Source organism: Colletotrichum karsti, assembly GCF_011947395.1.
Source record: "Colletotrichum karsti strain CkLH20 chromosome Unknown Scaffold2, whole genome shotgun sequence".
Taxonomy (NCBI): domain Eukaryota; kingdom Fungi; phylum Ascomycota; class Sordariomycetes; order Glomerellales; family Glomerellaceae; genus Colletotrichum; species Colletotrichum karsti.
Genome location: NW_024065902.1, coordinates 1686786 through 1699979, shown reverse-complemented (window position 1 = coordinate 1699979; position 13194 = coordinate 1686786). Strand labels below are relative to the sequence as shown.

The window sequence follows — 13194 nt, the reverse complement described above, 5'->3', positions numbered from 1 at the left end:
AGCACCTTCGTTCGATGGGTTGCATGTTTTGGAATGTGCTTTCAAGTCGCATGGGGGCTTGGCTGGTCGAAGGCTTGCCTTTTTGAACGAGGCCTCTGGCAATTTTTACAACATGTCTACCTGATTGTTTATGTTCGATAGAGATTTATTTCGAAAATGAAAACAATATCCTGTTTGTCTCGGTATTCAGGCGATGAGAGAACGATGACCCTGCCTAGAGTGACCCATCATAAGTTCCCGATACTCGATACAATCACGCCCATCGTTGATTCCATAGATACTTCTTTCACTTTATTTATGTCTAGATGTTTGAATTTACGCCCTGAAAACTCGAATCTGGGAATCCCACCCACCACGCTGCCTTCTTTTTTCTCGCAACTCGTTCCGGGGTGCTGCTGTTCTTTGCGCACTCGAAAATAAGCCGAACGTATCGATCAAGTTTAAATGATCAAGCTCTGTCCCGATTCTCTAATACCTTAGTTACCGACGCCACCAAAGACATATTAGGCTATATCGTATCCCTGAGAGACAAGACCACGGTCCCCCAAAAAAGCCTGCTGCGCAGCAGCCTCTATCATCCGCATCTCCGTCTCTCCGATATGACCCCACTGGCTGCAGCCCTCTCTGTTACTATGCCTGAACGGGCAGTTCCACGCCGAGCAGTTCAGAGGACGATACTCGGGGTCGCAAGGAACTACCGGCCCCCCATCATACAGAACTTTCAGGATGTCTTTGCCCCCTTGCGGCTCCCGTATCTTCCCGCCCCGCCTCAGTCGCACCGTCACAGCCTCGTAATCCCCGAAACCCGCCCTCCGGACCTCAATGCAGCCGTTGACCAGCAAGCGTTCCAGCTGGCACCCTTGTCGCCGTATTACATGCCAGGCGGCTGTAGCTAGGGCCTTGTCCTCGGTCGAACTGCCCAGCTTCACGGATAACGTCCTCAGATTCTTATTCTGACCCAAGGACTCGCAGATGCTCCAGTCCGCACCATCGCCTAGATCAGAGTTCTCGACTACCAGTTCCTCAAGCAGTGGACACCCTTCAGGTAGGAGAGTCAGCAGCTCCCTGTTCCACCATTGGTCGGCCTTCAAATGGACAGGGCGTGAGAGATCCCCGCGCGTGCGAATACTCGGCTTCAGCTTGAGCCTTCTCAGTGAGCTGCCAAGACTGTCCACGGCGGCCTTGAATGAGATGGGAGTAATGATGCCCACGAGCGACAGATACGTCAGCGGCGGGAGTTTCGGAAACTGCTTTTTCCAGTACTCTGGCTCTTGAAGAGAGACGAGGGGGTTGAGGTGCAACTCGAGCTCGGTGAAACTCAAAAGCGAATACCTGCCCTTGTCCAGAATATTGTATTCGTCCATATCTATGAACAATTCCAGCCGACGTAGCCGCGTTGGGTCTGTAGCTTCCAACCAGTCATCCAATCTGCGAACCCCTGGGGTGTAAAGCGTCAGTGAATTCAGAGAGCCGATTCCTGTATTTATCACGCCCGTCGCGCGCCCTTGAGGGCGCGATGAGTGCCTCCCGAGTTCTTGGGACAATAGCTCTCTGAAACGGGGCGCGTCGGAAACGACGGACTGGTAGTGATTTAGCAGCTTGTCTAAGAGAACGTTGGGACCTATGTGAACCGCTTTAAGATTCGGTACGAGCCCGGCGAGGAGAAGCTCGCGCAAAGCAATCTCGTTGACGTGCAGAGGCTTAGGGACTCTCCTGCTGCCGCTGTCACGGCTATACTCGTCGATACCGATTTCGTGCAACTGCGCCACCAGAAGCAGAGCGACGTCGTGCCGGTCGATGGGTGCCCGATTCCCCATCGCCACGTATAGGGGCAGCATGTTAAACCGCCTGAGATCCAACCGGCACTCCGAGTGATGGCTGCCGAGTGTTTCGATGAGTTGGCGAGAGAAGCTGGTGTCGTGGTCGACGGCCAGCTGTCGCAGGCCGGGCAGAGCGCACAGCAGTTCCACTAGGGGATCCCACGCCCCGGGAGCCCCAAACTGGAGGCGGACCTCGTACTCAACCCTACGGTCGAACTGCCAATGAGTTTCTCTGGTGTACATGTGCATGAATTCCCAGGGGCCCGGGGGGCTCTTCGTGGCGAAGTCAAATTTGACGTCGAGGAGGCGGACGTGTCTCTCGTACGAGTTGCGGCGGAGAACGGTGAGCCATCTCGCGACGTCTTGACGCAGCTTCTTGGGCGTCGTCAGTCGGATGTGTATTTCTTGAAAGAGAAAGTAGGCGGCGGCGGCGTTGCAGGATTTTCCGGCAAGGGCGAACGAGGACAGATCTGGCTCTGGAGGTTTGTCGATGAGTGATGCAATGTTGATGAGAGCTTCGATGGGAAGATGATTCAGTTTGTTATGCGGCATGTTGGTAAATTGCGTCAAGAGAGGACTGCGTTTGTGTGTGAGCCGGCGAGGGAAAGAACGGGGAGATGAATTAGAGCTGTTGGACCAACAAGCCAATGAGAGTGTTCTTAAAATTGTCAGTTGCCTTGCCTGACCTGCATGCACTGCGTCCAGTAGCAGGGTTTACATCCCAAGCAAATGGGGGCCAAGAACCAACAACTGCCACCAGACCAAGGCCTGCAGTGGTCTCTTTCGTCGCGACGCGACGAGAGAAGCCCGTTTGCTGTAAGCTCGGGATCTTGATCGTTGCACGTAAAATATCGACGTTCTGGTTGGGATGGGCCGAGCTAGTCTCACATTGCCTGATGTCTCTGTTCATCAGTGTGGTATCTTTTTACGTAGTAGATGCTCCATCAGCGAGTTCTCACTACTGCTGTCTGCCAGCATCAAATAGCTTAAATCCTGAGCCTCTCCATCCCCATGCCACGACGTAGTGGTCAGCAAGAAGCTTCCACTCCTCCACCTCGTCAAGCCCTTCCAGGTGATCCACCCTCTCCTTCTCTTCAGACGACACCCATCGCTCCCAAATCCGCTCAACCGTTAACGCGTTGACATGCTCGAGGCCGGCCTCACGAAGGCGTTGCTCTTGGTCCTGTGGGAGCTTGTAGCTTTCCAAAGTTGGCATACGGATTCTCCTGGCCGCCAAGTTGGACGTCATCATCTTCCCGAAAGGGTCGTCCGGCCTGATGGGCTCGTAAATGATGATGGCGATGTTGGGAATCTTTTGCACAAACCATGCAACAAGATCTTTGGTCGTTGCGGTCTCAAGGTAACATAAACAGCATTCCGAAATGATCAGTGTCGGGGTGTCTGTTCGAAGTCCGTTAAGATTCGATGCATTTCCTTGAACGAGTTCTCGAAGGTCACGAGCGTGGCAGTAGTAGCTGTCTGATGGTGATGGCTGACAACTCCATGAGCCGTTTTCTTCTGTCGAAGGAACCCCCAAGATCTGGCGCAATGGCGGAACGCCCTGCACTATACGGGCCTTCTTCTGCACCGTCACTGGGAAATCTAGCTCGTGGTAGACCAGGCCCGGACGATTGGTCCTAGAAAACAGCCGAAACGGGCGCGTGTCGGTGCCGGCGCCAAGCGAGATGATCTGTTTCTGCTTGGTACCATCGCTAACGTCGGAAAGAAAACTGTCGACAAGGCTGTCGAGAGCGACGGTTCTCGTGTAAGTGCCTGGGATAAAGGTCAGCCTCCATGTTCGACGGAAGCAGACCCTGGACACGGACCTCGATTGATAATGGGCAGCCTCCTTGGCGGAGGCCCGGCCATACCGTCGACGAAGAAGCGCGCGTACGGGTCGTCGAGGTACCCCACGTTAACGGCACTCAGACGGGATCCGGCGGCATCGTCGTCGGTGCCCTGGATCGTCTGATCGTGCGTCGGGCCGGCGGAGGAAGGTCCGTCACCACGGCCACCCCTTCCACGTCCGCGAGCTCCTCGCCCGGCCCTGGCACCGCGAAGAGATAGCAAATTCGGGATCGCGCTGCCGGCCATGGGTGGTGAAGATGTTTTGAGTCAGGAGAGAGGGGTTAAGTTGGAAGCTATTTCGACCTGGAGTGACGTAGGCAGGATGGGATTGAGAGGTGGGGTCTTCACAGTACAATCAGTGGAGAGCCCAGCTGTGCCTGGCGGCTGGCTCCATGTCAATCGGAAGTCTCAGCGCACAGTCCACTCGGTTGTTATGCTGTGAGACCTTGTGTTCTGCAGATGCACCTAACCTTAGGTAGGTAACGAAAGTTGCTGGGCGCACTGGACCCTGAATCGGAGGCGTGAAACGATGCAACGGCGGCCCCGCCAGAATGCAGGTGGCTTCGAATCTGCGTTTAACAACAACACCAGGAGTCCATCATTAGACCGCATCTTACGAATGAACGAGGGGCTCGAAGATGCAAATTTAGGAATACACGAGGTGTTCACGGCAAAGTCGAGAAAGAGACCCCTGAGGTGGCCATTGACGCCAGTGGCCGGCACAGTTCGCGTATATGGAGCACACTCGAATCCTTCCGGCTGCATCGGCGTTTGCTGATTGATGAGCGGTACTTTTTAGCTCGCCCGTCGCTGGCGGACCAACGCAGATCTGGCGTCGTCGCGTGCCTATCCTCGCCTCGCTGGACGAGATATTTGTCGAGAGAGGCAATATCAAGCATTATTATCGGTCTGTCGGATGAAGAAATCAACAATCCGAAGCTGTTTCTATCTATGGATATCCTATCCCAGCGATACAAAATGGCAACACAAGAACCAACCGAAGGTCAGACAGAGTTGGGCCAGAATCGCTCGGACACAATCGGAAAAGGAGATACGAGGCTTGACACACTTTTCTTCAGACGACGTCGTGAACACCACGCCTTCATGCAAGCGCCCGTATTCACTGTCACTCCCATGCGATGGATGGCAGAGAAACAATCCGAAGCAGTGTCCATGCAGCCTTGTCAATAATCAACTTTGACGGCCGTCCACAGGCTCAACCCCGTCGTTTCGTTCGTTCGTAGATGACCAGAATCAGACATGGCGTCTGCAGCCACCCCCAGCAGCCCCAGCCCTGCCTAAATCTGCCTGGCGACTGGCATCGTGCCTGGCCAAAAATCGGCCTAGACGGCGAGACAAACGCCATCTTCTTCGCGCTGTCTGCTCTCAAGTGTTGGGCGAAATGTAGGATCTGTGGGCCGGCGGCACGGCGTGGCTGTGTCAGCCTGCTGCCTAGTAATGCGGTGCCGTCGCCATCCCAGCGCCCCCAGCAGCGCGTTGGCACTAATCGGTGGTGTAGGGGGACACTTACGTACCTTGCACGGGGGACCGACCACTCATAGACTTTCGCCTTGAAGCAGCGCAGAGGCCAACGACTCATTAATAAGGATTCCCAGCGCCCATTTCGCTTCATCTTCTGACGTCTGACACCCACCCCGACTACCGTTCTTTCCTTCTCAAACTCATAAATTCAATCATCGTCAAATAGTTCCTCCTTTCATCGTCTTTTCTTCTGATAGTTCGCCCGCCGCCAAGATGATGCGCCACATCGCCAACGCGCTCTACGAGAGAGCCACCGACGGCGCCCACTCGGTTTACAAGAGAGCTGCCGACGGCACTCCCCAGTACGACCTCCCCTCGTGGTCCTGGGCCGTGATCCTCGCCGACTTCATCGTCTTCCTCCCCCTCATCCTCATCGTAAGTCTCCCTTCTCCAGTCGATCCCGCCCCCATGACTAACCTAATCTCCAGCTCACCTACACCATCCAAACGGTCTACCCCATCTTCGCCATCGTCGAGGATGAGAACCCCCCGGCCTACGACCCCGTCAACCTGAACGAGGACGATGCCGCCGACGTCCCCGGCGTCGGCCCCATCCCGCCGAAGCCCACCGGAGGCCGCCCCACCACCGTCACCTCCTCCCTCCGCTCCATCAACCGCCTCCTGACCTCCAACGGCGGCTGGCGCGCAAACTTCCGCGGCTTCTTCTGCATGCTCGCCCAGGGCATCGCCACCGCCGTCCTCTACGGCGTCTTCTCCGCCTTTCTCCCCAACATCCTCGCCTCCCTCGCGACCCTCCTCGCCGCCCTCTCCCTCGTCCAGCTCAGCACCGCCTGGGTCCACATCGTCATCACCCCGCGCTCCCCTCTGCACTTCTGGTCCCGCCTCCCGCCCTTCAAGCGCACCTTCGACGCCACCGCCCGACCCGTCGCCGCCTACTGGCTCGCGACACAGGTCGCCACCTGGGTCCCCATCGCCGTCGGCTGGGCTCTCGGCCTCGACCTCCCCAACTTCCGCTTCGGCGCCCCGACCACCACCGTCCCCGGCACCGAGCCCCAGAACTCCGACGCCTGGAAGAGCATCGTCATCACCCTCATCAGCATCGCCTTCCACATCCTCGTCGTCATCCCCGCCGAGGTCGTCCTCGTCCGCGTCCAGGCCTCCCTGCTCCCCGAGGAGTCCGACACCATCATCCCCTTCGATCGCTCCTTCGAGGGCAAGGTCGAGCCGCGTGTCGTCGGCGGCAAGGGCTACGCCACCATGGGCCAGGCCTGGGCCACCTTCTCCCGCGCCGCGTGGAAGCGTCTCGTCATCCTCTACGCCAAGGTCATCGCCGTCTCCGCTGCTGGTTTCCTGCTGATGGCTGCTGTCATCATCCCCGAGGTTATCCTGATGGCCAGCAAGTCTACTCCCAAGAACTAAGATGCGGTTATATGGATCCTGGTTGCTTCTTTGTCAGAAACATTCATGACTCAAATGTGCGCCTTGAGCACTAGTTAGACTTGAATAGACTTTTTGCCACCAGTATCAGGTTTATAGGACATGTTTCTCTCTAGCTGGCTGGTATCACATCATGGGAACTGGTGGAAGATGGATTTTTTGTTTGTCAAGACTGTTAGGAGGCCAGGAGGCACATCTCCTGCTATACCCTCCCCACTCATCAAGAGTTTAGTTTATTTCCACACACATGCACAGCAGAAAAGAGAACAAATCGTTTTGATCAATCACAGCATACCAGATTTGAATATTCTAGTGTCATTAGCCGTGAAATTTCTTTGGGTTCGTAACAGGGGTCTTGGTCTTGTCGTGTCATAACACAAACTGCCCCAGAGTATGCAGCAGCACGATTGCTGTCTCAGCCGTCTTCTCATCCATCATCATCCTCCCCCCCAGCCAGCCCTTGTCTCTCGCACTCTCTCTGTGTCATCATCCACACACCTCCAAAGCGTCGTCATATTTTCATATACATCCGCTTTTTCCTGAACCCCTTCATCCCACCCTCCAATCTTAACACCCCAAACCAGACCAGAGCAACCAAAAAGACAAAGACCGCCCAGAACTGCTCGCTTGGCTTGAGCAAAATCCAATCGCGCGAGCCGACTGACCGAGGAAGATGAAACGATAGAAAAAAGAGTGCCTCTCCCTAAGTGACCATGTGGCCCTTGTCTGTGAATCTTTGCCGTCTAATCAACTTCTCTTCCAGTATAATGACCAAAGAAAAATGAATCTGTGAGGCAGAGCAGCAACAGCAGCGGCAGTAGTAGTAGTAGTAGTAGTGCAGCAAAGGGGATAAAAGAACAGCTGCCGCCTGTTAAACACAGTAGGGGGTATAGCGGTCTAGTCCGCGCCAAGCTGTTGTCTAATTGCATGCTTTGTCGTTTCTACAGGGTGCGCGTTCCCAAGATGTTCTTTGTTCATCTCGGGCGGTGGGGGTTGAGGGCTAGTTAAGAGGGAACTTCTTAGGACTTCTGGGAGAAGAACCAGCTGCTGCGCTTGCCGGTGTTACCCTCGCTCTGCTGGATGCTGGAGATGACGGGGATAGAAGGTCCCTGGTTGTCACCACCACCGCCACGGAGGGGCTTGGCAATGCGGCTGCCGGCTCCGGAGAAGCTGAATCCTCCAAGGGAGGGTGAGTTCAGGCCGCGAGTGCTACCAGCCTTGGCAGCCTCCAACCTTTCTTTGACGGCAGCGAGCTGCACTTCGAATCTATAAGGCAGTCGTTAGCAACAGGACACAGAATGAGCACCGAGAAGAGAATATGAGGGACTCCGGTGGTCTTCTTGCTTGAGGGGTTGACTGCAGTTGATGTGTGGAAAAAGACAGGGGTCGACTGGGTTTCATACTTGTGGTTGGCCGAAGCCATCTTCTCCTGGCTATCCTGTAGCAGGCTCTCGAGGCTCTGGATGCGCTCGTTACGAGCGATAAGCTTGCGCTCAGCGATGGCGACCTCCTTCTTGAGCGCCGAGTTCTGCTCGACGAGCTGGCGCTGCACCTGGGTGAGCTGCTCGAGGTTCCTCTCGAGGAAGGCCATCTTCTTCTGCTGGGCCCGGTTGTTGGATGACCGGAGCACGTTGTTATACTGCTCTCTTGTCTCGTCGAGCGAGATCTCAAGCTCAACCACGCGCTCGCAGCGGTTCTGAAGATCGCGCATGAGGCTCTTCTTCATAATGTCGAACTCGGCAATCTGTTGCTGAATGGACTTGCCGTTGGTCATGGGGGCGGCAGTGCCAGCCTTGACTCTCTGCTGGAGGTCCTCGATGAGAGCCTTCATCTTGGAGTTCTCGGCGGCCTTCTGGGCGATCTCGGCCTTGAGCTCATCGACGAGCTGCATGGAGGTGGTCTGCTTGTCGGAGTAAGCACTCTCCAAGCGAGACTTGATCTCCTCGACGTCGGTCTCTCCCAGGTTACGGGTGAGCAGCTCCTCGTACTCCTGCTGGAGAGTCTGGAGGCGATCCTCAAGCTCGGCACGGCGGCGGGCGTCCGCCTCGCTGGAGGAAGCGCTGTACACGGAAAGCTCAGCTTGCCGGACAATTCCTTGAATCTCGACGAATCGTGACTTGAGCGCCTTAAGCTCATCGGGGTTGACGATCTCTCCAGTGGAGCTAATCTCGTGCAGAGCTTCCAGCTGAGCAATGGCCTCCGTGATGGCCTTCTCGTTGTCGCTGAACACGTCGGCGCCAAGGTCGAAACCGGCCATCATCTTGGCCATCTTCTCGGCCTTCTTCTTCTCCTTCTCATCGAGAACAGCACTCGTCTCCTTGGCACTCATCTTGACGTCGAGGAGCTGCTGCTTGACCTCGTCGAGCTCCGTCGTCAACTCGGCGTTCTGCTCCTTCAAAGCGTCCATGGTGATCTGCGCCTCCTTGCCCTCAAAGTGCAAGCGCTCAAGCTGCATCTTGAACTCGTTGACCTCGGCGTGGAGTTTCTCGTTTTCCTTGCCCGTCTTGGCATCGTGCTCCTTGAGGTAGGTGAGCTCTTCCTTGGTCTCTCGCAGAGCCTTGTCTGTTGTGGTGAACTGGGACTCTTTCTCGGCGAGCTGATCCTGGAGCTCGTTCTCGCGGCGCAGGAACTCGTCTCGCTCATCCTTGTCAAGTGGCGGGCCTGGTGTTCCGGATCGCTCTGAGATGGCTGGTGTGTCGGATCTGCTATCGGGAAGAAGGCGGGATGGTGTTGACGGACGAGCCTTGGCTTCAGCCTTGGTTCCGGCGACGCCATCTGCAGAAATAGGCGGCACCCACTTGTCCTTGGGCACTGCCTCTCCAGCACGCCAAAGCTGAACCTCTCCCTCCAAGTTCGCGAGGTAGGTCTCGAAGGTGGAAATCTGGCCTCTGGCCTTTCCGAGCAGAGACTTGAGCTCGGCAGGACTGAGCTCGGCGTTGACCTTGGCCTTGTTCTTGATTGCCTTCGCACGTGTACCGAAGCGAAGAGTGCTCAGGGTTTCAGCGTCGTTGTAACTACTGGGAGAACAGTTGATGATGAGGGTCGTCCGACTGTTACCACCGAGGGATTCTTGCAGGATACGAGTCAACTTGGAGTCGCGGTATGGGACGTGGGACGATCTTCCGTCAGTCAAGGCGTTGATGACCATTCCGAGAGCACTCAAACTCTTGTTGATCTTCTTGGCCTCCTCCAACGTCTGACCACTAGCACCCGTCTTTCCAACCTTTTCGCTACCAGCCAAATCGACCAAGAAGAGCTGACCACTCTTGGCCGAGCCGGTCTCGACGTTCTTCTGCGTAATGGTGACGACGAAGATGGAGTGAGAACGTGAAGACTCCTGGTTCATGTTGGTGGCGGCGACAGCACGGGCGTTTCCACCTCTTCTCATGACCTCAAAGACCTCCTGGACGCTCGAAACGTAGACCTCCAAAAGACCCTTGACGTAAACACCTCGGTTCTTCTCCTCGTGGACGGGAAGGTTGTCGTTCTGGGGGGCGAGCAGATCGCGGATCTTCTCCATGTAGATTTCCATATAGCTGACTCGGACGGTGTACTCGATGGTGCTGGGGCTGGACATGATACTAGTGAAGATTTGCTCGACGATGCGGGGGATGACACCACGGCCGGTCTCGTCCTCGATGCTGGAACCCATCATTGTGTAAGACTTTCCGGCACCGGTCTGACCGTAGGCGAAGACGGTTCCATTGTAGCCGTTGAGGATATCGTCGACGGTGGAGCGGACGGAGAAGTCGAAAATGTCGGCCTGCTTGCAGTTCATGTCGAAGACTCGATCGAAGGTGAAGCTACCCTGCGCCTCCTTGGACTGCGAGGCATAGTGTCAGTTCGGGTGCCCGCATAGATGCGCGCCATCAGGAGTCGGCTCGGGAAGAGGGGACTTACGTCGAGGGTACAGGTATCCTCGCCATTGAAGGCGACGATGGGCTGGCCGCCCGATTCCAGTTCGACCTTGTTCTGGGGCCGGAATCGGGCCACGACCTTAATGCTGTTTGCGCTAGACATGGTGACGGTATTGAAGACCAAAAGGCGTCGCAGCCGAGGTCATGGATTCCGATCGGCGCGGTGTTGCTAGATAGAGGGGGTAAAGTTGCGGGTGCGGTTGCGAAGCACGAGGCGGTCGCGGCACGGCAACGGAACGGGGGGTTGTGTTCAAAGGCCACACAAACAAGGCGGGGATGAAATGACGGTGTGCAGAAATATGGGAATGACTGCTAGAATGACATATCGCAGGTCTTTTGCAAGGCGATGAGCAAAAAAAGAAAAAAAACTGTATCGGCAGCACAAACCAGCAGCAATTTGCAGCCAGCCAGGCAGTCGGTCGAGGAGCGGAAAGAGGGCAGGAGGAGAGATTGCGAGATTGTTTGGGAGGTTTTGGGGTTGGGATGCAAATGACGGGTCGCGCTAGAATTCGCGTGGAATATTTGATTGCTGCGCTGCGGTCGCCGCTCGCTGCAAGACAACAAAAGTCACGACAAGGCGAGGTTACTGTGGAAAGGTACAAAGTCACAGGCCCGACCCAGTCAGCTCAAGTCAACCCAAGTCGTCCTGTCCAGTCGGTCAAAGAAAGAAGCGTCGACGTCGCCCACTGGTCGTTTCATCCCCACCTCACCACCAGCACAGCCGAGGGGTCCGTCCCAGAGGGATAAGTCCCCTGTCCGTCCGCTAAAGCACACCTCAGCGCATACAGCGCCTTCTTGGCCACCAACCTGCGTTACCATCGCCGTCTGCGTGCATCACCCCTTTTTTATTCAAGACTCTCTACATATGAGCACACTTTTTGGCTTCGCTTTCGTCGACTTTGCATTTCACTTCTATGCTGTGTGACACATTCCGTGCCCAAGGCACTCGAGAATGCTAGGCGTTCTCTTCGGGTTGTCAAATAAGCCATCCCTTCCCTGATTCTTTCACAACAGACGGCCTGGCGCATTGCGCACTAGGGACACCGGCCGAGCACGCGACAGGCCCAAGATGAAAGTTGGCGTCTTTGCACGGTTGGTTCCCTGTTGTCTGCTGAGTTTTGGGTGGGCTGCTCCGCTCTCGCAGTGGTTAGTCACGAACATAATAAACAAAACCTTCGGGCCGCATCATGGACAATAGATTTGGTATTTCGCTATCCATATGCGCCTCCCGCGAACTCCCCTGTAAAGCCAGATGAGGACGAACGTCACCGACAAGAAGCACGACCGCGAAACGCCAACCGCAACATGGGGTCGCCCCCCAAAGCCATTCAGAGAGGACAGCACGAGCCGAAACGCCAAAACCCCCCACTCCCACCTCATCAGATGCCCCAGCTGCTTAATGCGAGCCAAACCAAGACATGTGTCTGGTCAGCCCTGGATATCGCCGTGTCATACGCAGTAGGAGCCTTGACACATTCAAACCCGTTTGGCCTTTCGTGCCAAGACGCAGCCTTGCCGCCTGTTATCCGCCCTTGGCCGGCCATATACCCTGCTGCTGCAGCTGCGAGGCTGTGGATGTTGATCATAAGTCGTACGTGTGTTGTTTGTGTGTTTGTGTGGTATCATTGCAATCTAGTCCTCCCAGCTCTTCTCCACCGTCTCCCTAACCCGCTTGGTATACTCCTTACGGTTGTCCTTATACAAGTTTGAAGCCTCCACGTTCGCTGGAGAGCCGGTGTTGGGGTCGTTCAGCAAGCTTGCGACTGTCAGCCGACGTACGATTCCTGCGCTGCGAATATCGCCTTACCTCTGAATGCTCGTCAAGACGGCAGCGACGTCATATGTGGGACTCCACCTGTTCTGCAGGATATCCAGGCAGAGTTCTCCGGTAGCGTAGACATTCGGGTGGAACATCTGGCTGATGAATTTGACCGCGGGTGGCTTGTTCGGGTACTGCTCCTCGAATTGCATAACGAGCCTAAATGTCCCATCTTCGAAAGGTGTGTCGGCGGGTCCGATGATGACGGCGTTCCTGGAGCCTTCTGTCAGTGATGTCGTGGCAAAGGGTGCAGTCGATCGCTCGTATGGCATACCAAGTCATGACGTTGTCGGGCACTGGCGAAGCAGAGACACCAGCGGGAGGGTCGGTTTGCATGCGCTGCCGACGTTGTCAGTTGTGATGACTCCTGAGAGTATCGTAAGACCATCATCACTCACCTTGAAGTCACGCATCAAGCGACGTCGAGCGGCGGTGGACATGGTGGCGGTCGGAAACTGATTATCAAGACTGATGGGTCGGAGGCCTGCGATGTGGCTGTCGCAAAACGATGGGACAGGACCAGAGAGAAGGCTCAAGAGGCGTTGGCGTAAATCCGAATGTCTGGTTTTTGATGCTCAAATGCTACGAATCCGGGGCTTTGCAGAGATGAGGTTACGATGATGGAGAGGCAAGACGTAGGCCATTGAATTCACAGCCCAAGAGGATGGCGCGGGAAGCACTCACCACCGCCTGCCGCTTAGGCCGATGGGTGGGTCCTTCTTATTACGACCAATCAAAACCGTGGAAATTCAGCGCGAATCAGACGAGACCAAACCAACGCTGGAGTGGACCCCGGGGACCAGTGCGCACACGACTCGAGCATTCTCAGTGACACTCTGCGAGTCTCGAGA

The 13194-nt window shown here is 55.8% G+C and overlaps 5 protein-coding genes across 5 annotated transcripts; 1 reads left to right on the top strand and 4 right to left on the bottom strand.

The window, feature by feature from the left end:
• Window positions 1–503: 503 nt before the first annotated feature.
• On the bottom strand, window positions 504–2372 carry CkaCkLH20_01024 (uncharacterized protein; the record flags this gene model as incomplete). The annotated part of the gene is made up of 1 exon (XM_038883744.1): window positions 504–2372. One exon carries the CDS (start codon window positions 2370–2372, stop codon window positions 504–506), a length of 1869 nt encoding a protein of 622 aa, XP_038751339.1.
• Window positions 2373–2778: 406 nt separating this feature from the next.
• Window positions 2779–3914, bottom strand: CkaCkLH20_01023 (leucine carboxyl methyltransferase superfamily; the record flags this gene model as incomplete). Its single annotated transcript, XM_038883743.1, has 2 exons — window positions 2779–3593; window positions 3647–3914. The coding sequence occupies 2 exons, from the start codon at window positions 3912–3914 to the stop codon at window positions 2779–2781; spliced, it is 1083 nt and encodes a 360-aa protein (XP_038751338.1).
• Window positions 3915–5423: 1509 nt separating this feature from the next.
• Window positions 5424–6589, top strand: CkaCkLH20_01022 (ubiquitin carrier protein; the record flags this gene model as incomplete). Its single annotated transcript, XM_038883742.1, has 2 exons — window positions 5424–5585; window positions 5639–6589. 2 exons carry the CDS (start codon window positions 5424–5426, stop codon window positions 6587–6589), a joined length of 1113 nt encoding a protein of 370 aa, XP_038751337.1.
• A 1037-nt stretch (window positions 6590–7626) lies between these two features.
• CkaCkLH20_01021 (kinesin heavy chain) lies at window positions 7627–10627 on the bottom strand (the record flags this gene model as incomplete). Its single annotated transcript, XM_038883741.1, has 3 exons — window positions 7627–7873; window positions 8011–10430; window positions 10508–10627. The coding sequence occupies 3 exons, from the start codon at window positions 10625–10627 to the stop codon at window positions 7627–7629; spliced, it is 2787 nt and encodes a 928-aa protein (XP_038751336.1).
• Window positions 10628–12156: 1529 nt separating this feature from the next.
• CkaCkLH20_01020 (putative ubiquitin-conjugating enzyme) lies at window positions 12157–12783 on the bottom strand (the record flags this gene model as incomplete). The annotated part of the gene is made up of 4 exons (XM_038883740.1): window positions 12157–12280; window positions 12332–12556; window positions 12618–12682; window positions 12742–12783. The coding sequence occupies 4 exons, from the start codon at window positions 12781–12783 to the stop codon at window positions 12157–12159; spliced, it is 456 nt and encodes a 151-aa protein (XP_038751335.1).
• Window positions 12784–13194: the final 411 nt, after the last annotated feature.